At 57.7% G+C, this 24,598-nt stretch overlaps 2 protein-coding genes across 2 annotated transcripts; one reads left to right on the top strand and one right to left on the bottom strand.

Annotated features, from left to right (window-relative positions):
* The first annotated feature begins 682 nt into the window (after positions 1-682).
* TJP3 (tight junction protein 3) lies at positions 683-16,931 on the top strand. Its single transcript, XM_034997258.1, has 20 exons — positions 683-736; positions 866-975; positions 1,669-1,771; positions 2,020-2,347; positions 3,986-4,089; positions 5,109-5,268; positions 5,540-5,648; positions 6,703-6,761; positions 7,003-7,069; positions 7,294-7,450; positions 7,951-8,059; positions 8,133-8,370; positions 8,474-8,685; positions 11,275-11,370; positions 14,208-14,278; positions 14,642-14,852; positions 14,935-15,035; positions 15,216-15,479; positions 16,277-16,323; positions 16,702-16,931. The coding sequence occupies exons 1-20, from the start codon at positions 689-691 to the stop codon at positions 16,802-16,804; spliced, it is 2,697 nt and encodes an 898-aa protein (XP_034853149.1). The 5' UTR covers positions 683-688; the 3' UTR covers positions 16,805-16,931.
* An 83-nt stretch (positions 16,932-17,014) lies between these two features.
* On the bottom strand, positions 17,015-24,476 carry APBA3 (amyloid beta precursor protein binding family A member 3). The gene is made up of 11 exons (XM_034997085.1): positions 24,358-24,476; positions 23,109-23,711; positions 22,981-23,020; positions 19,658-19,803; positions 19,423-19,509; positions 19,173-19,334; positions 18,567-18,746; positions 18,274-18,486; positions 17,563-17,682; positions 17,327-17,467; positions 17,015-17,238 (listed from the first exon to the last, which is right to left on the bottom strand). Exons 2-11 carry the CDS (start codon positions 23,682-23,684, stop codon positions 17,167-17,169), a joined length of 1,737 nt encoding a protein of 578 aa, XP_034852976.1. The 5' UTR covers positions 23,685-23,711; positions 24,358-24,476; the 3' UTR covers positions 17,015-17,166.
* Between the last annotated feature and the right edge of the window lie 122 nt (positions 24,477-24,598).

The raw sequence follows: 24,598 nt of genomic DNA, 5'->3' as shown, positions 1-24,598 counted from the left end.
TCCTTCCTTCCTTCCTTCCTTCCTTCCTTCCTTCCTTCCTTCCTTCCATAAACAGCTGTTGAATCCCTGCTATGAATCAGGACTCCACTGAGAACAAGACAAACAAAAATCTCTGCCCTCCGGATCTGATCTTCCCTCCCTCCAGGCTTGACCGCACCCCCCCCCCGCCCCCGCTTGACCGCCCCCCCCAGGCTTGACCTCCTCAGACATGGATCCCTTGAGGCACTGATCCCCCCCATCCCCCCCAGGCACTTGCCTTTTCTCTGCTCTTACCAGTTTGGTTCACTTAACCTAGGGTCTCAGCTTTGGCATATGAACATTTGGGCCCAGATTGTTCTCTGCGTGGGGCTGCCCTGCTCTGTGGGGGGTTGAGCAGCACCCCTGGCCCCCACTTACCTGGTGCCAGGAACACTCCCAGTTGTGATGACTACTGGAGCCTGGATGCCTCCAGATGTTGCCAAGTGTCCTCTGGGGGGCAGAATGGTCCCTAACTGAGAACCCCTGACATAAATCCACTTTGCAGATACAAAAGCTGAGGTCTCCAGAGAGGTAGCCACTTGCCCACAGGCTTGGACCATGGGAGTGTCAGAGCCGGGCTCCTCACCCAGGGCAGGGGACCCCCGAGTGCTCCAGTGGACCTGCCATGGCCTCACGCCCACCTTCCATTCCCTCCTGTCAGGTGTTGGACATGGAGGAGATGACCATTTGGGAACAGCATACGGCCACGCTCTGCAAGGTGAGGCCTCCCTCTCCCCGCGTGGTTGCCAACAAGAATGTCTTCTTGATCCCGGGCTGCTCAGCAGGACGGGAGAAACTTTGTCCCCATGGGAAGCAGAAGCTCATCCTATGTCTCATCCTCTCCTAGGACCCCCGGCGAGGCTTCGGCATTGCAATCTCTGGTGGCCGAGACCGGCCCAGTGGATCCGTGGTTGTCTCTGATGTGGTGCCCGGGGGACCAGCGGAGGGCAGACTGCTGTGCGTATGGAGGCAGCAGGGTTGCTGGCCGAGAGGAGGGACCTGTGTGGGCCAAAGCTAGGAGCCAGGAAAGTGCCTGGCGCCTTCCAGCCCTGCCAACACAGGGCTTGGAGCTGGTAGCAGGACGGAGTTGGTGATGTGGCCCTCCCTCTCCCCAAGGCAATTTCTGGTCCTCCGATGTAGGTCTCGGGGTCATAGTGGCCCCACGGCATTCCTGGAATGAAGACTGGGAAACCTGTTTTGGCTGGAGGGAAGGAAACCCAGTGTTCTGAGCCGTTGGGGGCAGGAGGCTCCTGGGAGTTATGTTGGGGGAAAATGGTTCTGGGACCTGAGTGGCTGACAGGTGATCTGGCTCAGCCTGGAATCAAGGAACAGCTTCAGAGAGAGAGCTGTTGAAACCCAGACGGGAAAAGAGGGGGAGAATAGCAGAAAGAGGGGATGGACAGAAGAAATGAGGAGTATGGAGACACCCGTTATAACCACAGCTTCTGTTCTGTGGTTGCATTTTATTATTACAGTAGCATCCATGATTGGCCCCCATTTTACAGATGAGGAAACTGAGGCCCAGAAGGATAAATGTCTTTGTGAGACATGGGACACCAGTCAGTTAGAACCAGGCCTTGTAGAACTGGGGGTGCCCGCCCCAAAGTGCAAGGTGAGGCCTCCTCCCTGAGACCCAGCCTCCTCCCTCAGGACAGGGGACCACATCGTCATGGTGAATGGGGTCTCCATGGAGAGTGTCACCTCCACCTTTGCCATTCAGATACTCAAGACCTGCACCAAGTTGGCCAACATTGTGAGTGGGGGTCGGGTGGGAGGGGCAGCCCCTGGTACAGGGGGCACCTCTGCCCCCCCAGCCCCCCGCTGAGCCCCACCCGGTCCTGCAGCTCATGGGCAGTCTGAGCGTAAGCGTCTACAAGCAAGTGGAATCTTGTCCCCATCTCACAGCTTGGACGCTGAGGCCCAGAGAGGGGCCAGGGTCCCCCAGGACGGGCCAGTGGGTGGGCAAAGCCTTGAGCCGGCCCTCCCTTCCTCCCCCAACAGACGGTGAAGCGTCCGCGGAAAATCCAGCTGCCTGCCGCCCAGGCCAGCCCCTCTGGCCGGGGACATCAGGACTCCGACGAGGCCGACCACGGCCAGGGCTACGAAGGAGACACATCCAGTGGCTCGGGCCGCTCCTGGGGCGAGCGCTCACGCCGGCCGAGGGCGGGCCGCCGGAGCCGGGCCGGCAGCCATGGGCGCAGGAGCCCCCCCGGTGGTGGCTCTGAGGCCAAGGGGCTGGCCCTGGTGTCTGGCTTTAAGCGGCTGCCGCGGCAGGATGTGCGCATGAGGCCCGTGAAGTCCGTGCTGGTGCGGAGGCGAGAGAGCGAAGGTGAACCGGCGGCTGGGGTGTGCTGTTGGCGGTGGGCTCAGCGTCCCCGCAGAGGGGGGTCGCCCCTGCCCTGACCCCCGTCCCGTGTGGCGGGTGGTCAGCAGAATAAAGGCCCCCATGGGTATCCCCGTCCTGGCCCCTCCGGACCTGGGACGTGTCCCCTCACGCGGCAGAGGGGTGACCCTGGGTTCCCGGGGGGCCCGGCGTCCTCAGGAGGCCCTCACGAGGGGGAGGCAGAGGGTGGGAGTCCCGGAGACGGGCAGACCCCGCGCTGCTGGCGGTGAGGATGGAGGGGGGCCGCGGGCCAGGAAGAGGCCGGAGCCGGGTCTCCCGGAGGCCCCCAGGGGGACCAGCCCTGCCCGCGCCGGGGTTTTAGGACTTCCGAGCCTGGAACTATGAGATTGCAGATTGGTATTGTTTTAAAGCCACTAAGTCTGTGACAATTTCGAGCAGCCCCGGGAAACTCACCCACTGTGACATCCGTAGAGGGTCATGATACTGGCGTTTCCTTCATGACCCCAACAGCAGGGATGTGACCTCTGACCCCATCTCAATTCAATGGCAGCACTGTGACCTTAGAATTCTAAACATGATGTGATAAATGGCACTGGACATCTGTCCCCACCTTGGAATTTTATTTATTATTATTATTGCTTTTTAAGATTTTATTTACGGGCGCCTGGGTGGCTCAGTTGGTTAAGCGACTGCCTTCGGCTCAGGTCATGATCCTGGAGTCCCGGGATCGAGTCCCGCATCGGGCTCCCTGCTCGGCGGGGAGTCTGCTTCTCCCTCTCTCGCTCCCCCTGCTTGTGTTCCCTCTCTCTCTCTCTCTCTGTGTCAAATAAATAAAATCTTAAAAAAAAAAGAAAGAAAGAAGAAGCAGCGGACTTCCATGGTGGGGTGGGTATTTAAAAAAATAGTTGAGGGCGTCTGGGTGGCTCAGTTGGTTAAGCGACTGCCTTCGGCTCAGGTCATGATCCTGGAGTCCCGGGATCGAGTCCCACATCGGGCTCCCTGCTCGGCAGGGAGTCTGCTTCTCCCTCTGACCCTCCTCCCTCTCATGCTCTCTGTCTCTCATTCTCTCTCTCGCAAATAAATAAAAAAAATAAATAAATAAATAAAGATTTTATTTACTTATTTGAGAGCCAGAGAGACAGAGAGCACAAGAGCAGGGAGAAGGAGAAGCAGGCTTCCCGCTGAGCAGGGAGCCCGATAGGGGACTCGATCCCATGATGCCGGGATCATGATCTGAGCCAAAGACAGACACTTAACCGACTCGGCCACCCAGGCGCCCCCCACCTTGGGATTTTAATAGCAAGAGTCACATCCTGAACACTCGCAGTGATGTCATTAAGAGCATCCATGTGGTGATGTGAGCAGGGCGCTGGGGAGTGGGGACCAGGGCCCTGTTCCTTCCCAGGCCCCTGCCCATGACCTTCTGTGCTAACATCACACGTCCTGGGTCCTGGGTCCTGTCAGAACAGCCCCAGGGTGGCGTGGAGGGAGCCGGGCCTGAGATCTCCCTGCGGGATGGCGGCCCAGAAGGCAGGCAGGAGGGTCGAGGGCAGGTGAGAAGTCTGAGCTTGAGAGGAGCCCGCAGCCCAGGCCCTGCCTCAGTTTCCCTCCTCCCCCCCACAGAGTTCGGGGTCACCCTGGGCAGTCAGATCTTCATCAAGCACATCACTGATTCGGGCCTGGCCGCCAGGAACCGTGGGCTGCAGGAAGGAGACCTCATCCTACAGGTGAGCCCAGGCTTCCTGTCAGGGGCTAGACAGGGAGACCCTGCCACCAGCAAGGTCCACAGAGCTGGCGGGAACCACCGGCCTGCGCGGTGTTGCCTGTTTCCCAGAGGTTAGAGAGGACAACGCAGGATCCCCCCTGCCCCCATCCTCTGCTCTAACACTCCAAATGTCGGGTTCTAGTATCCCCAGAATCACACGGGGGCGCTGGCCCACAGTGCTCATTCCACAACTTGCCCTAGCTGGTCAGTGCTGATGGTCCAGAGGCCAGGCTTAGAGGCGCGGCTCTGTCTCGGAGCTGGTTTCTTTCCAGACTCCTCTCCTGAAAATCAGTTTCTAGTGATTCCTAGTGTTTGATTTCCAAACCATTTCCAGTTGATTGCTTTGAGAGCCTCTTCAGAGTTATCTGTTTCCAGTGACCCCGAGGAATTGTCTGTTTCTAGTGGTTTGGGGCAGACACTAGAAACAGGTAGCTCAGTGGGCGGAGGGGGCGGGGGGGGGATGACAAACTCACAATCCCCAGGGTAAATGAAAACAGACACACCCTCCGGGAAATGATAGAAAGGGATTCCTGGAGCACCCAGAGAGGACATTAAATTCTTCCCCAAATTATGTTTCTGACGTACCTCTAAATGTCTGTTTCTAGTACCTCCTACAGATCGTCTGCTTCTGGTATTTTGGGCTATCTACTCCCTGTCCCCTACTTAGACTTGTTTCTAATGTTTGTTCCTAGTGTCTCCCGAGAAATTCCCCTTCTAGGGAGATGGGGACTCAACGGGCTTCTAATTTTCCCCTAGTGCTCGCCCCACCCCTCAGGAAATTGGCCAATTCTGGAATTCTTGTAGGAGTCACTTCTGGGCATGGTCTCCGAGCAGGAGGGATCCAATTCTATTATTTCCTCTTGAGAATGGCTGTCTTTATGAATTCTTGGGGATTGTGTGTTTCTAGTCCCCCCCCCACCAAGCTATCTATTTCTGGCATCCCCGATCTCGCATTAACTCTTCCTTCCCGGCCCCTTTTAGATTAACGGTGTGTCCAGCGAGAATCTGTCTCTGAGTGACACACGGCGACTGATCGAGAAGTCAGAAGGGAAGCTGACCCTGCTGGTGCTCAGGGACCGAGGGCAGTTCCTGGTGAACATCCCACCGGCTGTCAGTGACAGCGACAGTTCCCTCCTGGATGGTGAGGGGCCAGAAGGCAGGCCCTGGGGGTTGAATGGAGGGCGGGGGGGGTGCAGAGAGTGCCAGGCAGAGCCTGGTGGGGATTGGCGAGGCTCAGAGAGGGACAGAAACTTGCCCAAGGCCACACAGTAAGTCAGGGCTGGAGGCCCTGGCTGAGCCTGACTCGGTCTAGGCCCCTTTGCTGGGAGGGGCCTTGATGTTTCCCTCTGTGAAATGGGTCCAGTTTGGAAGGTGTGGGCAGGAGGCCTGAGGGGACATGCTCTCCCCTGCAGACATCTCGGACCTCGGCTCAGAGCTGTCTCAGGCGCCGCCCTCCCACGTCCCACCACCACCCCAGCATGTGCAACGCAGTTTGGACGCCAGCCAAACCAACTCCTCCGAGTACGTGCCCCCATTGGCCAGAATGGTTCAGCAGGAGGGGAACGTGGACATATCTTTTCCACCTGGTGGCCTGCCTGGAAGAGGCGTCCCCCGTCCACCCATAGTCCTCCCTGCCCCCAGGACTGGCTCTGGGTTCTTGGTCCTGGGAAAACCTGATATGGATCAACTTTAAAGCAGAAGGAACTGAATTTTACAACACATCCCAGACTTCAAAGTGCATAAGGCGCCTATTAGAGATTTTCTCTTGGGGCTACAACAGCCATGGGTGCTTGTTCCTTATGATGATGATGACAGATGGGGACAGGAGGCAATGACCTTGCGTCGGTGCCCTGTGGCGGCGGAGGCTCAGGACGGCAGATGAGGGCGCCGGCAGGGCCGGCTCCCCTTGGAGGCTCGCGGGTGGGGCTCTGTCCTAGCTTCCAGTAGCTTCCGGTAGCTCCTGGCAGTCCTGGGCTCGTAGGTGTCCACCTCCTGTCTGCCTTCACATCATCTCCCCTCTGTGCGTGTCTGTCTCTGTGTCCAAATGTCCCCATTTTATAAGGATAGCAGTCACAAGGGATCGGGGCTGAGATGGGTGGTTAGGACTTCAGCAGATGAATTTTGAAGGGACACAACTCAATGCCTAAAAACCCAAGTGTCCAACACGTGGGGATTAGATAATGGGCACCCTACTTAGGCATCCCGCACCTGTGAGGTAGGGGGTCTGTTATCTGTGGCTGTGTAACAAAGTACCCTAAAACCCAGCAGCTCCAAACACCAGTAAATGTCTGGGGAATCCGGAGCCGGGGCGGCTTAGCGGGGCGCTGCTGATGCGCGATCTTAACAGGTTACAGCCGAGGCGCCATCAAGGGCTGTAGGATTTGGGGGTGGATGATCCACTCCTGAGCTGGCTCACATGGCTGACTTAGCCATCCCCAGAGAGGGCAGTGGCCCCCCGGTCTCACAGCTAGGAGGGAGCAGAACCCGGAGTTGAACCTGGGTGCAGAGAAGTTAGAATTCCAACAGTCACTCTCAGCATCCATCCCCACTTCACCCCAAGTCCGTTCCCCTCCAGGGAGAGCCCCCTACTTCGGCGGGAAAATTCGGTGGATTCCAGAACCGTCTCGGAACCAGGTGAGCAGGTGGCGGAAGGGTGGTGACTCTTGAGCATCCCTCTGGTTTTTCTGATCCCAGCCAGTGAGGCTGTGCCGAGCAGGGCTACAGAGGCTGTTAGGGGCCTAAGAGGTCAGTGACAGCTCCCTGAGGAGGATGGGGGGCTGGGTGACAGCACCGCGGGGCAGGGAGGCCATCAGGCAGCGGTGTGGCAGCTGGACCAGTCCGTGGGCTTGGGAAAGAGACTGCTGTTCCCTTTCAGACTCCCCGAGGCAAAGCAGCTATGACATCTACAGGGTGTCCAGCAGCCAGAGCGTGGAGGACCGTGGGTATGTCCCCGAGAAAGACAGCCCGCCGGCCCAAGGCCCGCACATCCCAGGGCCGCCTCCCTGACACACAGTCCTGCCTTCCGGCACCAGGGTGCTGATGCGGCTGCCATGTGGGGCTGTTCGGGAAACTGAGGCCCGGAGGGGGTGAGGGTTCTCCCAAGGACGCCCAGCACGCCCCCTCCCCGCCCCCTCCGGCCTGACCCCGCCTCTGCCTCGCCTCCCAGGTACAGCCCCGACTCCAGGGTGGTCCGCTTCCCCAAGGGCACCACCATCGGGCTGCGGCTGGCCGGCGGCAACGACGTGGGCATCTTCGTGTCGGGGGTGCAGGAGGGCAGCCCGGCCGACGGGCAGGGCATCCAGGAGGGAGATCAGATTCTGCAGGTGACCCGGGGCAGCGGGCGGTGGGTGTGGTACCCGAGTCTTCCCTGCCCGCGTGTCCTCCCCTGTGCCCACGGGCATTTGCACATTTTAACGCCTCTCCCTGCCTGCGTCATGACCTTGTTGGCTGGATCACGACCTTGCTGACTGGGGCACGACCTTGTCCGTGTCACATCCTGCTTATCGGTGTCATGACCTCGTTGCCCAAGTGATGACCTTGTCCGGGACTCGTGCTTGTTATCAGTGTCAGCATCATAATCTTGTCGCTCGTGTCCCGGCTGCGCCCACCGTGTCCTGACCGCGTCGTCTGGGCCACGGCCTCGGCCGGGTCGTGCCTTCCCGGCGAGTCTTGCCTCCCTCCACAACCGGCACCTCCTTAGGCTCCTTCTACAATCTTACCCATGTTCAGTCTCCTCCCTGTTCCGACCCCCTGGCCCCTGCAAGCGCGGCACCGCGTCTCGTCCCCGCCATCCTCCTCCCATCTCGTGCCCCCCTCCTGGCAGGTGAATGACGTGCCATTCCGGAACCTGACGCGGGAGGAGGCCGTGCAGTTCCTGCTGGGGCTGCCACCGGGCGAGGACGTGGAGCTGGTAACACAGCGGAAGCAGGAGAGTGAGTGTGTGTGGCCAGGAGGGCCGGGGCCCGGCGGCGGCCTGGGTGCTCACGGAGCCTCCCCTGTCCGCAGTCTTCCGGAAAATGGTGCAGTCCCGTGTGGGCGACTCCTTCTACATCCGCACGCACTTCGAGCTGGAGGCCAGTCCGCCATCGGGCCTGGGCTTCACCCGCGGAGACGTCTTCCACGTGCTGGACACGCTGTGCCCGGGCCCTGGGCAGAGCCACGCCCGCGGGGGCCACTGGCTGGCCGTGCGCATGGGCCGCGACCTCCGGGAGCAGGAGCGGGGCATCATCCCCAACCAGAGCAGGTGGGCCGCCCCTCGGCCGCGGCTTCCCCGCCGGAGACGGGCACGGCCTCGCTGGGCTGCTTTTCTGCCGCCCTCGGTGACCAGTCCCCTGCCTTCTCCCCAGGGCGGAGCAGCTGGCCAGTCTGGAGGCGGCCCAGCGCGCCGTGGGGGCCGGGCCGGGTGCCTCGACGGGCTCCAGCGCGCGGGCCGAGTTCTGGCGGCTGCGGGGCCTTCGGCGTGGGGCCAAGAAGACCACCCATCAGAGCCGCGAGGACCTGTCCGCTCTGACCAGGCAGGGTCACTACCCGCCGTATGAACACGTGGTGCTTCGAGAGGGTGAGTCCCTGGGGTGGCGGGGGCGGGGGGGTTGGCTGGGGAGGCTCGTAAGATTGTTGGAAGTTGGGGCGCCTGGGTGGCTCAGCTGGTTAAGCGACTGCCTTCGGCTCAGGTCATGATCCTGGGGTCCTGGGATCGAGCCCCGCATCGGGCTCCCTGCTCGGCAGGGAGTCTGCTTCTCCCCCTCCCTCTGCCTCTGCCCCTCCCCTCTAGCCTCATCCACTGAGCCACGGACACCTGCAGTATGCACCCTCGCAGACCCCTGGCTCTGCTCACCACTTTCTCGTGCTCCCTCTCCTTCTCTCTCAAATAAATAAATAAAATCTTAAAAAAAAAAAAAGATTGTTGGAAGTTCTGGGCCAAGTGTTCAGCCACATCAGCCTTCAGAAGCCCCCATCCTTACCTCTCTTCTCCCACCAAAAATACCCATTTTTGGTTATTGTAGGGTGCCGAAGTAAGGAAACAGGAAAGGGCTTCTTTCCTTAAAAATTAATTTCTATTTCCAATTGAAATGTGCAAACGACGTATAGAATCTCGAAAAAGAAATGGTTAAAGATAATTTAAATAATTTATCTTGTTAATGTAGCCAAAGTATTATTTTAATAGATAATCCAATTATAAGTTGTCAGTGAGATATTCCACATCCTTTTTTGCGTGTGCACTGTGTTCGAAATCTGGTGTGTGTTTTGCACTCAAAGGGCATCTTAGTTCAGACGAGCCACATTTTATTTTATTTTTTTTTAAGATTTTATTTACTTATTTGACACAGAGAGAGAGAGAGAGGGAGAGAGCAAGCACAAGCGGGGGGGGGGGCGGCAGGCAGAGGGACAGAGAGAAGCAGGCTCTGCACTGAGCAGGGAGCCCCATGCGGGGCTCGATCCTAGGACCCTGAGATCATGACCTGAGCCGAAGGAGCCACCCAGGCGGCCTGTCGAGCCACATTTTAAGTGCTCCATCGCCCCCCGTGGCACCAGACAGCACAGCGAGAAGGGGCTGTACATTCAGTGGGTGCTGCTGGTGCTAAACAGACACCCTTTAAAATACACCCATACTGTGAACAGGTGTTAGACCTAAACCTGCACACGCATGTTCACAGCAGTGTGATTCACAACAGCCCAAATGTGGAAACAACCCAAATGCTCATCAACAGATGAAGGGATATAACACACGGGAGCGTCCCTAGGCCACAAATGGGAGTGAGGCGCCCACACGCGCGGCCCCAGGGACGGACCCCGAGCCCACGACGCTCAGGGAGGGAACCAGACACAGAAGGCCACACGGGGTGTGAGTCCATACGTGTGACACGTCCAGAACACGCTCATCCATGGACGGGAAGGGGGCTCGTGGGGGCCGGGCGCTGGGGGAGGGGACAAGGGGGTGACTTCTGATGGGGACAAATTTCTTTTCAAGGTGATGAGAATATTCTGAAATAGGGGTGGTGACTGCACAGCTCTGTGAATGTACTAAATGCCACTGAATTGTACCCCTTAAAATATACAGTGAAATAGTAAATTTTGTTATGTATATTTTTAACAATTAATTTTAAAAAGCTAAAAATCTTAAGAAATTAATCAAATATTTATAAATACACACAAAAGCAGCACATAGATCACAGATCCTCTGAGCACTGGGCTGGTGGGGAGACGGCCCCGTCCAGATAACCAGAAGGGAAGCAAGCTCTCGCCCACGGCCTCGGGGGAGAAAGAATCGCGGCAGGTGCAGAGGCCTTTAAAAAAAAGAAAAACCTGCCGGAGGGATGGGATTGGGCTGAGCCACTCCAAAGTTGCCTCTCCAACGTCCAGGAGAGGAGAAAGATTTATTTTTTATTTTTTGAGACAGACTTAAAAATAAAAGGCCGCCAACTTAATTTTGACCAAAGAATGTTTAGAAATCTGAATGTATCGAGCTTTTGAGAGAGAGAGGCCTGGAGTTCAGGAGAGGAGAACAAGAGCAGATACCCCCTCTCCTCCTGCCCTCTGCGCCCGTTTCCTCATGGCTAAAATGGTGTATCCATCCAACACTAAACTGTTTTAGTCTTTGTGGGCCAGGTAGTTTCTTTCAGAAGGACTCAGCTCTGCGGGAAGGCAGCCAGAGACAGTACGTAAAAGAGTGGATGTGACTGTGTTCCAATAAAACTTTATTTATAAAACAGGCAGTGGGCCGGATGTGGCCCCCGGGTTGTAGTTTGCTGACCACTGAGTTGGCTGGTTCAGCTGCTCTATCGGACCCCATGTGACACCTGCAGACACAGACAAGACGCCTTTTTTAAGTAACAGCCAAGGGTGGTCCCCTCCCATCTTGTTTTTCTGCCTTACTGTGGTCCCAGACGGCACGCCAACACCCACATTCCAGCCAGGGGCAAGGGGCAAGAAGATGAAGAGGGCTCCTACCTTTCCTGGAGGATACAAGCAGAACCGCATGCATCACCTCTGCTTGTACCCCATTGGCCAGCACTAGTCACATGGCTGTCCTTGCCTGCAGGGGACGCTGGGAGATGTAGTCTTTAGCTGGGCGGCCATGGGCCTGCTTAGATCTAGCAGTCTTTGCTGCAAATGGGACCTTGATTGTTGCCGTTTCTCTGCCCCTCAGCCAGCTTCAAGCGCCCAGTGGTGATCCTGGGGCCTGTGGCAGACATTGCGATGCAGAAGTTGACTGCTGAGATGCCTGACCAGTTCGAAATCGCAGGTGAGAACCCAGGTCTTTGTTGGCGGGGGCGGGGGGAGTCATTTGACGACCCTTTCCCCATCTCTGGGGCCAAAGCAGCTTGATGACCAGGCTGCCGCTGCTGCTGTTTGTGGGAAGAGTTAGAACAGCCCGTGGAAACATGAGGCACGTGAGTCACCAGCACCCCTCTAATGCCGGGGGCCAGATGTCCTGAATTGGTCTCGGCACTCTTAATCTGGATAGAGCCTCAGAATCGTCTTAACACACCTCGCCAGGCAGCCAACGTGCTACCCGTTCCTTTGTTTGTTGAAGAGATATTTATTGAGCTACAGACACAGCACTGAACAAGATGATCGCCCTGAGGAGACCCCAAATTAGCCACTACAGAAACAAGCTGGAGTAGGGGGGTCAGCAAATGAAAGCTCCTGGGCCAAATCTGGCCCATCAGCTAAGTTTTTATACAGCCTGCTAACTAAGAATGGTATTTACACTTTTTTTTATTTTTATTTTTTTTAAAGATTTTATTTATTTATTCATGAGAGACAGAGAGAGAGAGAGAGGCAGAGGGAGAAGCAGGCTCCCCGCTGAGCAGGGAGCCTGATGCGGGACTCGATCCCAGGACTCTGGGATCATGACCTGAGCCGAAGGCAGACGCTTAACCATCTGAGCCACCCAGGCGCCCCTACACTTTTTTTTAAAGATCTGTTTATTTTTATATATATAGAGTATGTGTGTGTGTGTGCACACGCGAGAGTGGGGAGGGGCAGAGGGTGAGAGAGAAAATCCTCCAGCAGACTCCCCGCTGAGCGTGGAGCCCCATGCGGGGCTCGATCTCACAACCCCCAGATCACAACCTGAGCCAAAATCACAAGTCGGACACTTAACCCACTGAGCCACCCAGGCGCCCCGTAGTTACACGTTTTAAATGGTTGAAGAGATGTTAAAAGAAAAATTCTGTGACACGTAAAAATGATAATGAACTTCCAATCTCGGCACCTACAAATAAAGTTTTATTGGGATACAGCCACACCCACTGATTTACATATTGCCTGTAGCTACTTTCCAGCAGAGGGCACTATTTGCAGAGCAGATGCACTTAATAAAGCCTCAGCTCAAAGCCCCGTGGGGTCGAGATCTTGGTTAGGAGCCCCCAGAGGAGGGTGGAGGGGCTTTTGGAGGTACAACATCTCATCTAGCTGCTGGAGGGTCCTCTGGGTGGGCATCTGTCAGCTCGAGGCAGTGCCAGGGAGTCCAGTGGGTCAGTGTCCCTAAATTCCTTCCTACTCCGTGTGGCTGGGTGACCCTGAGCTGGCCGCTTGCCCTCTCTGAGCCCTCCCTTCCTTGCCTCTCAAATGGGGTCTCTTGTCCTCGGTGGGAGGGATGAGTGAGGGAAGGCGGCGGATGTGTCCTGCACGGTGGCTCGCGGCTGGGGCTCCCAGGCACCGTGTTCGTGCCCACGTAAGGTGTGAGCGTTTCAGGAGGTGAGGCCCTTTGTCCGTTTGGCCTTCTCACTGCCCCGGGGGGCTCAGCAGCTTTCCGGAGGCTTTTCCAAGAGCACCCTGGGACGCAGGGCCTGTGGGACAGGAACTTGGCGGGAGGAGGAGGAGGCCCCTGGGTGTGGTTCAGAGAGCCATAGTGTCAAACGAAGCAAACAACGGAGCCAGTGTCCGTGAGGATGCGGGAATCGGGGCCCTCCTGCGCGGCTGGGGGAATGGCGGGGGGCGGCCACTGGGGAGGACAGGTGGCAGCTCCTCAGAAAGTGAAACACAGAGTCACCACCCGACCCAGCCAGCGAGTCCGTGTCTGGATCTACACCCAAGAGAAGTAAAGGCAAGGGCTCACACTGGGATCTGCCCCCCTACGTTCCCAGCAGCATCGTCCACAGCGGCCAAACCACGGACACGACCCAAGGCCAGTGAATAAACACAGTGTGGTCCATCCACACGCTGGAACATGATCCAGCCTTAGAAAGGAAGGGACCCCGACACCTGCCATGACTCGGAGGGACCCCGAGGACACTGGGCTCAGTGAGAGGAGCCAGACCCAGAGGGACACATCCCGCAGGACCCCACTCCCAGGAGGTCCCCAGAGGAGTCCCGTCCACAGAGACAGAAAGGAGAGGGTGGGAGCCAGGGCTGGGGCAGGGGGTGGGGAGTCCGTGCTTCACGGGGACAGAGTCTCCGTGTGGGGAGATGGAATGTTCTGGAGACGGAGGGTGGGGGTGGTCGCAGGACCGCGTGAGGGTGCTTCATGCCGCTGAGCTGTGCGCTAAAAGACGGTTGAGGTGGTACATTTTATGTTATGCACGTTTTATAACAATAAAAAAACAGGTAAGGTTGTGTTTCCCCCATTCCTTTTAGGCCCCCCGGGCAGGGCGGGTCTCCCCCTTCAGCTGCCTGGCTACACTAGAGGGCTTCCTGGAGGAAGCAGTGCTCTATCTCAAGTCCTAGAGGACAGATGGGGGGTGGGAGAGCAGCTTCCTTTGACACAGTCTGAGCAAAGGCCTCGAGCTGGGGTCAAGTCTGGGAGAGCCAGTGTCTGGAACACAGACTCCAAATGAGGCTCCTCACCCTGCCCCGTGTTGGCTCTGTGACCCTGAGCCAGTGACCTTATGTCCCTGAGGCTGTCTCCCATCTGCCTGATGGGTCAGTAGCAGTGTAGGCCATGGTCAGCTGGGAGACTGAGTGCAGTGAGTGTCAGGCACATGGCTAGGGGGGCTGCTGCTGTTGTTAGGATTGCTTGCAGGGCGATGGGGAGCCATGGTGGGTTCTTGAGCGGGGGAGGGGCAGGGAGGCTTGAATTTGAGTGGCCAGGGGGATGCCCTTCTGAAGCTGCCGGGTTCTCTCTCCCCTCCACAGACAGTGTGTTGAGGACAGATAGCCCCTCCAAGATCATCAAGCTGGACACCGTGCGCATGATCGCGGAGAAAGTAAGCAGGGCCCTGCTGTGGGTCCTGTTTCAAGGGTGGGGAAACCAAGGCCCAGGTCTCCGACCTGTTCTTGCCCCATGCTGCACAGCAGGGACTCCCACGGCGCCCCTCGGGGAGGTGTTGTGATGTGGGGGCTTGGGAGGGACACAGTGGCGAGCCCTGGGCTCTCCCAGCCTCCCCCACCACCCCCACCCCTCCGACATGCCGGCTTGCGGTGCGAGGCTGGGGCCCACCTTGACCTTGGCCCTTCACCTGCATCTCTGATCAGCTGATCTTTCACCTGCCTCTTGACCCGTCTCCTGCTCTGTCTCTGTGGTCTGTCCACCCCCCCGCCCCACCGTCTCCACTGCGGGCTGGGCCCAGAACAAGCACGCGCTCTTGGACGTGACGCCGTCAGCGGTCGAACGCCTCAACTACGTGCAGTACTACCCCATCGTGGTCTTCTGCGCCCCCGAGAGCCGCCCAGCCCTCAAGGCCCTACGCCAGTGGCTGGCGCCCGCCTCCCGCCGCAGCACCCGCCGCCTCTACACGCAAGCCCAGAAGCTACGGAAGCACAGCGAACACCTCTTCACGGGTGGGCCGGGAGCTGGGGATCCGGGGCCGGCGGTGGGGCCTGGGCCGAGTCTCTCCGCCGTGCTGATGCCCCCTCCCCACAGCCACCATCCCCCTGCGTGGCACGAGTGACAGTTGGTACGAGGAGCTCAAGGCCATCATCCGCGAGCAGCAGACCCGGCCCATCTGGACGGCCGAGGACCAGGTACCGGGTCAGGGCTGGGGGCATGTCCGCGGTCAAGATTTGGCCTGAGGTCAGGCTCTTGACCCGTTTTGGGACTGAGGTCAAAGGCTGGTGTCCTGGGTCGCGGATCTGGTCTGAGATCAGGCAGGGCCTGGCTTGGTGGCGGGGGTCTTGGCTCAGCTTGGCCTCCCCGCCCCACAGCTGGACAACTCCTCGGAGGACAACCTGGAGCTCCCTCACCGCGGCCTGGCCGACAGCTCTGCAGATCTGAGCTGTGACAGCCGGGTCAACAGCGACTACGAGACAGATGGCGAGGGCTACACAGACGGCGAGGGCGGGCCCCACACGGACGTGGACGAGGGTCCCCCGGCGCCAGCTCTGGCCCGGTCCTCGGAGCCCGTGCTCATGGATGAGCCCCAGAGCCCGCGGGATCATGGGAGAGCCTCCGGTCCCCGAGGGGCCCAGGTGAGCAGGGCACGGGGGTGGCCCTGGCAAGGGTCTTGGGATGCGGCTGAGACACACGGTGCGGTGAACCTGTTTCCCCCCAGGATATCAACAAACAGAAGCTTCTCTGCTGAGATCAGTATCTCAGACCCAGACCTAGGCTATTTGAATGCATGGGTCACTGAACAACTTAAAACAAATGTTTCCACCGCTGTGTTTCCTTATGGAATAGATACATCTTGACGTCACAAGGTGGTTGTTTAAACTCAATGCGGTTACCCAAGTCCCAGCCCATACGACTTGGGTGTTTACCAAAAACAAGTATTTATATAGTATTTATTCTTTGTGAGGCTGCCTCAGCCCCCACAGTGCCTTTCTATAAATTTGACAAAGGTACCCCTTCCTCCAGGCCCTCTTTAGTTAAATGTGAAAATGTACAAATCTCTGATGTGCTCCCAGGAGTTGTACAGTACCCGACCTGCTCAACTGTCCATGGCAGCTTGCTTATGGGGCAGGCACTATCCTGAGCACTTTCCATACATGAACTTATTTATGAACAGCCCTCAGGAATTTTGCAGATGGGAAACCCAACTCCTCCTTTGCCGACAGGCTAGGGGATCTCAGCCAAGGCCTTCCCCCCCAATCCCAGGATATCTTCTCACTAAAAATTAGAGACGAGTTGCAGACCTGTGTGGGGCTAGGAGAGAACCCGTGGGCAGCACTGCCTGGGCCAAGGTGGGGAGTTGGGACAGGGGTGCTCTTCATTCCAGTTTATCTTACTTTGGGGGAAGTGCTGACCTCCTTTCCCCCACTCCTAGGTAGACAGCCACCCCCACCACGGTCAGTGGCGACAGGACAGCGTGCGGTAAGAGCCCCCGTACTCCAGACTGGAGCCCCTCAGCCCTTTTCCTGGGACTCAGGCTCAGGGGATGAAGGGACCTAGAACCAAGCTATGTCTAAATGTGCTCCCATCCTTCTGGGCGAGATGAAAGCAGAGGGGCCAATCCCACCCCATGTAGTCAGGGCCCGCTTCCTCAGAAGACTGGGAAAGCTTCCGGAAGGAGAGGACATGAGATGGGGCTTTGAAGGATGTGTAGGAGTTCGTTAATGAGGCCTGACCCCTAAATGAGCAGTCCTGCTCGTCTCTGTCCACACCCATTGTGCCTAGCAGAGTCAGCCTCAGGTAAGGGTAGTTCAAGCCTCCCCACCGCCCACAGCCTCCCCTCTGTTTCCTGATCCCCAGGACCTACGGGCGGGAGGCCCTGAAGAAGAAGTTTACACGAGCTCGAGATATGGAGTCCTCTGACGAGGACGGCTATGACTGGGGTCCGGCTACTGACCTGTGACCCCTCCCAGGTGGCCAGCTGACCCATATTCCTTTCTCCCCACTGGCGCTGGGACTCGGATTTCCCATTCAGAACCTAGAACCCCACTTCCTTCTGCCAGTCTTTAATAAATAGAGTATTTTCACAACACTGGCTTCTGGAGATTTCTGGGAAGCACACGGAGTGAGAGTCGGTCCTATTTTTCCTCTCTCAACCCCACAGACCTCGATCCAAGATTTTGCCCGTTTTTTTTAAGCATTTAATGTTTTACATCAGAAAATAACACGGCGCCAAGAAGCCCTGGAGGCCCCGCGACGGGCTCCCAGGGCTGCTGGGGCTAAGGCACAGCAGAGGGAGGGAGGGAGGGGGGCGCTGGTGGCTGGTCACAGGTACACGGGCTGCTCCTGGCCGGTGAGCAGGCGGTAGGTGGCGGCCGGCATCATTTTGATGTGGACCTGGGGGGCCAGAGAGAAGGCCGGCGGCTCGGGCCGGGCCCGCACTGGCAGGAGGGCCCCCGCCCCCGCCCGCCCGCTGCCCACACACCTCCGTGTGGGCCTCGGTGAGCAGCTCGATGATGCGGGCGTGCGGCGTGGCCACCACGCTGTGCCCGTTGATCTCGATGATGCGGTGCCCCACACGCACACCCCCGCGCTCTGCGATGCCGCCCCGGAGGAGACTGCAGATCTGGAGGGGACAGGGAGGGGCCGCGGCTGCTCAGGCGGCCGTGCTCGGGGCCACCAGTCCCACCCCCCGACCCCGTCCTGGGGCTGGGGTCTCACGATGCCGTCCTCCACGCAGAAGCCTAGCTGTTCACGGGCGTGGGGCCGGCGGATGATGGCTGTGGTGACCGGCGGGCAGTGGATGATGCTGAGGGTCACCAAGGTCTGTGACTTCACCTCCTGTGCAGGACACGGGCTGTTGGCCTAGCGGGGCCTCTCGGTACACTGCAGCCCCCTGGGGCCTCAGTTTACCCACTCGTGAAATGGAGCTTCAGAGTCATGGCTCTAGATTCTAGAAGACCCCTTGAGAAGCAGTTAAGAACACAGACTCAAGCAGGGCGGCCTCGGGTCGGAGCGGTGACCTCTCCCCTCCTTATCTGCGGCCTCAGTTTCCCTGTCGAGAGCACATTTCTAGCAGCGTCTGCCACACTCAAACGTAACATGCTGCGTGGGCCATGTCCGGCCCGCCCTTCTAACCTGGCCAGGTCCTTCCCTGCTCCAGGCCTCAGTTTCCCCAGCTGGCAACAAGGGTCAAGACTCAAGAACACACTGGCTGCCTCGGGGCAGAGAGGAAGGCTCCCAACCCTGCAGCTAGACCGCCTGGGTTCAAATCCTGCCCTCACCCCATCAAGGCCCCCCCGGACCAGTAGCGTCCCCTCTCCAAGGCTCCGTCTCCTTGAGCACACCGGCACGGGTAGGACTTCATGCTCTACCTTGCGCCTTCTGGACCGCGCCAGGGAAGGGCACCCGGCTACCCTGCAGGGGACTCACGCGGACGGCGGCCTGGCAGGCGGCCAGGGGCAGCCCCACCAGGCTGGTCCCATTGATGGCAGTGAGGCGGTCCCCGATGCTGAGGGCCCCTGAGCGCTCGGCGGGACCCCCATGCAGCAGGTTGGCGATGACAGCCGTGGGCAGCAGAGAGCCCCAGCCCGACTCCACCAGGGCCACGCCCAGGCCCTCGCCCCGGCGCTTCTCGATGCACACCTGGGAGGGGGACACGGGGTGGGGGGCATGAGGGCTGCTCTGTTGGGGGGCTGGCGGGGGCCACCAGCCTGCTTGCTCACCTCCCTGCAGTTCTCGCTGTTGGAGAAGTGGTCGAGGTCCCCATTGTGGAGGTGGCCGGGGCCCGCGGCGCCCTGGCTCTGCTGGGCGCCCACCTGGTTGGGGTCGACGCCGCTTTCCCGAAGGAACTGGCTGTAGGCCACAGTGAAGGCCTGGCCGATGGCCTGAGCGATGAGCTGGGCCTGCAGGCCGATGGGCAGCATCTCTCGGGGGGGTGTCCCACCCACCTCCTTCAGGTCCCCCAAACCCTCCGGCATCCTCAGAGCCAAGCCCTCCCACCCCCACGGGGCGCAGGATTCCCAGGAGACAGCGTGATGCCCTGTGGCTTCGGGGACTGTGGAAACCAGCCCCTGTCTTGGGGAATCTGTGGGGGGCAAGGGGAGGGGAGGGAGACAGGCCCGGAGCGGGGAGGTTCAGGGGTCGGCTGCCAGTCTCCAAGGCTTACGGGAAGGACCAGGGGCTTCGGGGGTGGGAAGGGAGACAGCGGCCCGCGCCGAGGACCAATGGAAGGATGCTGTGGTGACGGTGTAGCCAGGTGGGCTCTGGAAGAGGGTGGGGCCGGCCCGAGTCCCCCTCTCCCCCAGGACGCCCAGAGCGGGGCTGCTCACGTCCTCGGAGTGGAAGACGTGGCAGAGCATCTTGTAAAGCCTATGGCTGTGGGCCTGGGATGCCGGCCGCCGCGCCAGCCGCCGCCTGGCCATGAGCACTAGCACGCTGCCAATGTCAGCAATGTAGGAGATGGTCTGCAGAGCGTGGTCCATCATGGCCTCCTGGAGCAGGGGGGAGACCAGGCCTGGGCGGGCTGTGCGGGCGCTGGGCGGGGCCCCCGCCCCCCGGAGGCCGGGCCTGGCCCCGTACCTGGGAGTCGGCCGTCAGAACCTTGACCCTCTTGGTGGACACAAAGAGGTCCACTTCCGTCATGGGCTGGGTCTCCCCATCAGGGGCCTGTGGGGGTGGGTGGGAGGTGGAGGCCCACGAAGACCCAGCCTCTGCCGCGCTGGGCTCCAGGGGCCTTGGAGGACCTGGCCAGCAGCCCACCCACCCACCCGCCCACTGGCCCCAGGGAACCCCACCTGCCCAGCCCTGGCTTCACCTTGACACGGTCCATCGCCTCCCGGGCTTGGGCCATGCGTGTGCTGGGGGGTGGGTTCCGCTCGGACACCAGCTGGGTGGAGCCCAAGTATTTGGCCCCAAATATGACACCGTCTAGGAGGTCTTCATGGTCACAGGGACCAGGTACTAAAGGCAACAGTGGAGGAGGGTCAGCCCCTGTGAGCCCTGAGCCACGCATGTCCAACCCCACGGGCTCTGCCCTGGGTCTTGGCTCCCTCAGTGGTCTGGAAGCACAGTGTTCCACCCCATGGCTTAGCGCTCTTGAGCCACACACATCCGCCCACTGTTCCAGAACCATCCCATTAGCAGGAGCCACAGACATCCACAGCCTCTTGTTGGTCTAGAGCCAGCTGAACTCTGTCCACGGCTCAAGGACTCCAGGGCAGAGGACCCAGTGTCAGGAGCCCTCTGAGAGTCTAGAACCACGGCAGGATCCAAAAACCGCTCTAGCCTTCAGGCACCTCCACCTTGTGTTTCTAGAATTCTGTCATCAGGCTAGAACCAGGCCGTCCCATTTCTAAAACCAGCAACATTATAAAACCATAGTCACCTGTACTCAATGGTTCTGGAATCCCCCGAATCAATCTGAAGCCATTTAGCCTTGCCCACTGTTCTAGATTTCTCCCTTGTCAGCCCAGGACTGGAGACAACTCTACTCCATAGTTGTAGAACTGCCCAATCAGAGTAGGAAGAGACAACGTCCCACATGTCTAAAACTCACACCGTCCAGAACCCCAAATGGCTTCCATTTGGGGTTCTAGAGCTCCCTGACAGCTCTCAAACCACAGAATTCTGCAGGGTCTAGAAATCAGCACCCCTCTAGAACCACATTTTCCCACTCTGTGATTCTGTAACTTCTTAATCATGATGGCATTGGGTAGCTCTTCCTATGGTTCTAGAACATCCTCAAATAGTCGGGACACCTCAGCTGTCCCCAGTGAGTCTAAGAATGATCTGAGTAGTCCAGAAATGGACTACTCTGCACATAGTTCTAGAATTCCACCAACCTAGCCCAGAACCACACAGAACTCTGCCGTCGAGCTCCGTAATTCCCTGAGTAATCTAGAACCAGCCAGTTCTCCCAGAATGTCCTAACCAGGAGTGGTTGCTTTTTTGGGTTAGAACTGCAGGCGCAGGCCCCAGCTCTGGATGATTCTAAGTAAATTTAAACTATAGCCTGTTCTGCCCATTCTCTTTCGTGATCTAAGATTCTGGAACAACAGAACTCCACTCTGGGGTTCTAGAACCGCACCATCCAGTATGCTAGCAGCCAGGCACGTGTGGGGATTGGGCACCTGAAATGTGGCACCTGAAAATGCACACTAGATTTTAAAAATTTAGTATGAAAAAAGGGTAAAATAATTATAAGATATTGATTATATGTGGAAACGACACCTTATATAGATTGAGTTAATTAAAATGTTATTACTTTTTCCTGTTTTTTTTTAAGTTTTTGTTTTTTAAGTAATCTCTACACCCAAAGTGGGGCTGGAAATCATGACCCCGAGATCAAGAGTCGCACGTCCTCTGACCGAGCCAGTCAGGCACCCCTATGTTTATTTTTTAAAGCAGATCACTAGGAAATTAAAAGTTACACACAGGGGTGCCTGGCTGGCTCAGCTGTTTGAACATCTGACTCTTGATTTCAGCTCAAGTCATGATCTCAGGGTCATGGGATCGAGCCCTGTGTCAAGCTCCACGCTCAGCAGGGAGGCTGCTTAGGATTTTCTTTTTTAAGATTTTATTTGTGTATTTGAGAGAGAGTAGGCACAAACAGGGGGAGCGACAGAGGGGGAGGGAGAAGCAGGGAGCCCAACGTGGGGCTCAATCCCAGGACCTTGAGATCATGACCTGAGCCAAGGCAGATGCTTAACAAACTGAGCCACCCAGGCACCCCTGCTTGGGATTTTTCTCTCTCCCTCTGCCTCTGCCCCTCCCCCTGCTAGCATGCACGCACTCTCTCTCTTTCAAAATAAATAAAATCTTTTTTAAAAAAAGTTACACATCATTAAGCGACTGCCTTCAGCTCAGGTCATGATCCTGGAGTCCCGGGATCGAGTCCCGCATCGGGCTCCCTGCTCGGCAGGGAGTCTGCTTCTCCCTCTGACCCTCCTCCCTCTCATGCTCTCTGTCTCTCATTCTCTCTCTCTCTCAAATAAATAAATAAAATCTTTAAAAAAATAAAAATAAAAATAAAAAAAGTTACACATCATTCACATTATGATTCTATTGTATAACATGACTCTAGAACTTTTTGATTACTCTGGAATCAGACAGCCCTGTCCACAGTGCTAGAACACCCCCTGAGCTAGAATCGTAGAAAGCTCTATTCACCCCATGATTACGAAACCCCCAGTCTAGACAGCTCTGTTCACCATTCTAGAACACTATCAGCCCAGGTTCTTTTAATCTAGAACCAAGGCCAAATTCTGGAACTCCCAAGGTGAGTCATGGCTCCACCCATGATTCCAGCACCTTCTTGGAACTGTAAGTCCAAACCAGCTTCACTTTCCTACAACCATAAAACTTGTTCTTTGACTTACAGCCTCAGGTAGTTTGGGGGGAAATCCTGGAACATTCTAGGTGCCCAGAATTGGTTCTTTCCATGCTTTCAGGGCAGAAATTGAGAAACTTTTTTTTTTTTTTTAAAGCAGGCTCCACACCCAACGTGGAGCTTGAACTCACAGCCCTGAGATCAAGACCTGAGCTGAGCTCAAGAGTTGGACACTTAAGTGACTGAGCCATCCAGGCATCCCAAGATCGACAAACTTTTTACGCAGGGGGCCCAACAGTAAATACGTTTGTCTTTGTGGGCCAGATGGTCTGGACTGCAACTACTCAACCTGGCCACTGTAACATGAAAACCACGGTAGACAATACGTAAATGAATGGGCATGACGGTGTCTCAATAAAACTTTATTTCTGGACACTGAAATTTGAGTTGCACATTGTTTTCATGCATCAAGAAATACTATTCTGTTTTTTTCCAACCACTTAAAAATGTAAAACCCACAAGACATGCCAGAACAGGTGGGTTGGATTTGATCGCAGATGGCAATTTGCCAAGCCCTGCTCTAGAACCATGCTAAAATGCCACACATGCCCTTCCATCCCCTATTCATTCTAGAACATTCTCACCACTCTCTCTCCCCTCCCAGACCATCCGGAATCTACTCAACCAACCTCGGAGCCTCTCTAGGAACAATTCGTTACTGGCAAACTTTATGCCATTTTGGGAGAAGCCTGATTGGGGCGATTCTGAAATTGCTAAGTCCCTGGGGCCAGGGTGGGCAGGACACTCACCCTCCTGGAGGGCAGGGTATGGCACCAGGGTCTTGGGGCTCTGGAAGAAGACAGAAGAGGGGCAGGACTGAGTCCCCTGGCTTGGTTCCTGGCAGCAGAGGCAGCCTGGGGGGCGGGACAGGCTCTACCTGGGTACTGGCAGGCGGTTCTTCAGGAGCAACCAGAGGTACCGTCTCCAGCCACGGTTCCGGGGAGCTGCTTGAGCTCCTGCTGCCACCATGCTCGGCAGAAGCTCCCTCCGCCCATTCTGGGGCACTGGTATCTCCATCTGGGTCCTCAGGGGGCTGCAGCGGGCGAGGGGCAGGGTCCGGAGGCTCCTTGGGACAAGACTGGGAAGGAGGGCATTCCTGGCAGTGCAAAAGGCTCAGCAGGTCGTCCCGGCCGGCCTCGGCAGACAAGAGCCCATGGGCATCAGCAACGTCCTGGGAGGCCAGGCCGTGGCCCGTGGCCACGTGCAAGGGGCAGGGAGGTCCATCCGGCGACGAGCCCACCAGATCACCAGGCAGAGCCTCAAACCGTTGCACCAGGTCCTCAACACTTGGCCCATCGAGTTCCATCTGACTCAGGCTGCCGGACCGTCCCGGCACCGGGTCCCACTGGCAGTTGGGGGTGAGGTCCTGGGAAGGTGGAATTGTGTCCCTGGGCTCCTCCAAGTCCATAGCTGGAGGGCCTGAGGGAGACTGGGAAGTTGTCAGGAATTCCATGCCTGGACCCCAGGCTCAGGCCAACATCTGAAAGAGAGATTCAAAGATAAGATTTCCTGACTGCCAACGTGGTGCCAAGCTCTAGGTGGGTGCTGTTCATGTAGAACACAGAATTTAATCCCCACCATACCCTGCAAGGAAGGGTCCGCTATGATCTCCAATTTATAGAAGAGGAAATCAAGATGCAGAATAGGCAGTTGTAAGACAGTGGCTTCATAGGCTCCGAACCCCGGAGTACTCCCCTGTACCTGTCAGCCCAGGCCTCTCCCCACCCGTGGACCCTGTTCCCCCAGACTCGGTTCTTCCAAGTCTCCCCCCACCGCGTCGTGTAACCCAGGCTGGAGACACAGCCTGACTATACAGACCCGGTAGGTGCAGGTCCCCGAGACCTCGGACTCAGGACCTCAGCCCAAGACTAGATCCAGGACACCAGACTTAATACTAGAGCTCCAAGACGCCAGAAAGCAGAGCCTACTCTCAAAACTTCCAATGCCACGCTCAAGATCAACCCCGGACTCTGACCCGGACCTCAGAACCCAGCCTGAAGACGTAACTCCACCTAAAGCTAGGAGTTAAGACCCCGGTCCTCTCGCAGACCCCAGCCCCAAGACTTCAGACCCCCTTCTTTAGCCGCCAGCTCCAGACCCCGCTCTGCCCCCGCCGGGACACTCACTTTCCAAGCCGAGGTGGCCTCAGACCGCGAGGCCCCCCAGAACCCCACGCCCCCAGCCGAACAGTCCTCCAGCGGCCGCGGCTCGCCGATTCCCGGCCGCGGCGCCGGCAGGTCTGTCCGCGCAGCTCTCGGACCTACTGGGCTTGCGCGCGTTTGCGGGGGCCTGCTGGGAAATGTAGTTCTCCCAGCTAGCCTCGCCGTGCGGGAGCGCTAGGTGTCGGAATCAAGCGTTCGAATCCCG

The sequence above is a fragment of the Mirounga leonina genome, unplaced genomic scaffold (assembly GCF_011800145.1).
Source record: "Mirounga leonina isolate KUSES-001 unplaced genomic scaffold, KU_Mleo_1.0 Mir_94, whole genome shotgun sequence".
Taxonomy (NCBI): Eukaryota; Metazoa; Chordata; class Mammalia; order Carnivora; family Phocidae; genus Mirounga; species Mirounga leonina.
This window is presented reverse-complemented; position numbering and strand designations above follow the sequence as displayed.

Bases quoted from the DNA above. Each gene is read 5' to 3' on its own strand.
- TJP3 (XM_034997258.1), top strand. From the start codon at position 689: ATGGAGGAGATGACCATTTGGGAACAGCATACGGCCACGCTCTGCAAG. The intron at 7,070-7,293 runs GTATGTCCCCGA...CTCGCCTCCCAG, and splicing joins CAGAGCGTGGAGGACCGTGG to GTACAGCCCCGACTCCAGGG. The intron at 11,371-14,207 runs GTGAGAACCCAG...TCCCCTCCACAG, and splicing joins TGACCAGTTCGAAATCGCAG to ACAGTGTGTTGAGGACAGAT.
- APBA3 (XM_034997085.1), bottom strand. From the start codon at position 23,684: ATGGAATTCCTGACAACTTCCCAGTCTCCCTCAGGCCCTCCAGCTATG. The intron at 19,335-19,422 runs GTACGGGGCCAG...CCCCTGCTCCAG, and splicing joins TTCTGACGGCCGACTCCCAG to GAGGCCATGATGGACCACGC. The intron at 18,487-18,566 runs GTGAGCAAGCAG...TCCCCCTCCCAG, and splicing joins ACAGCGAGAACTGCAGGGAG to GTGTGCATCGAGAAGCGCCG.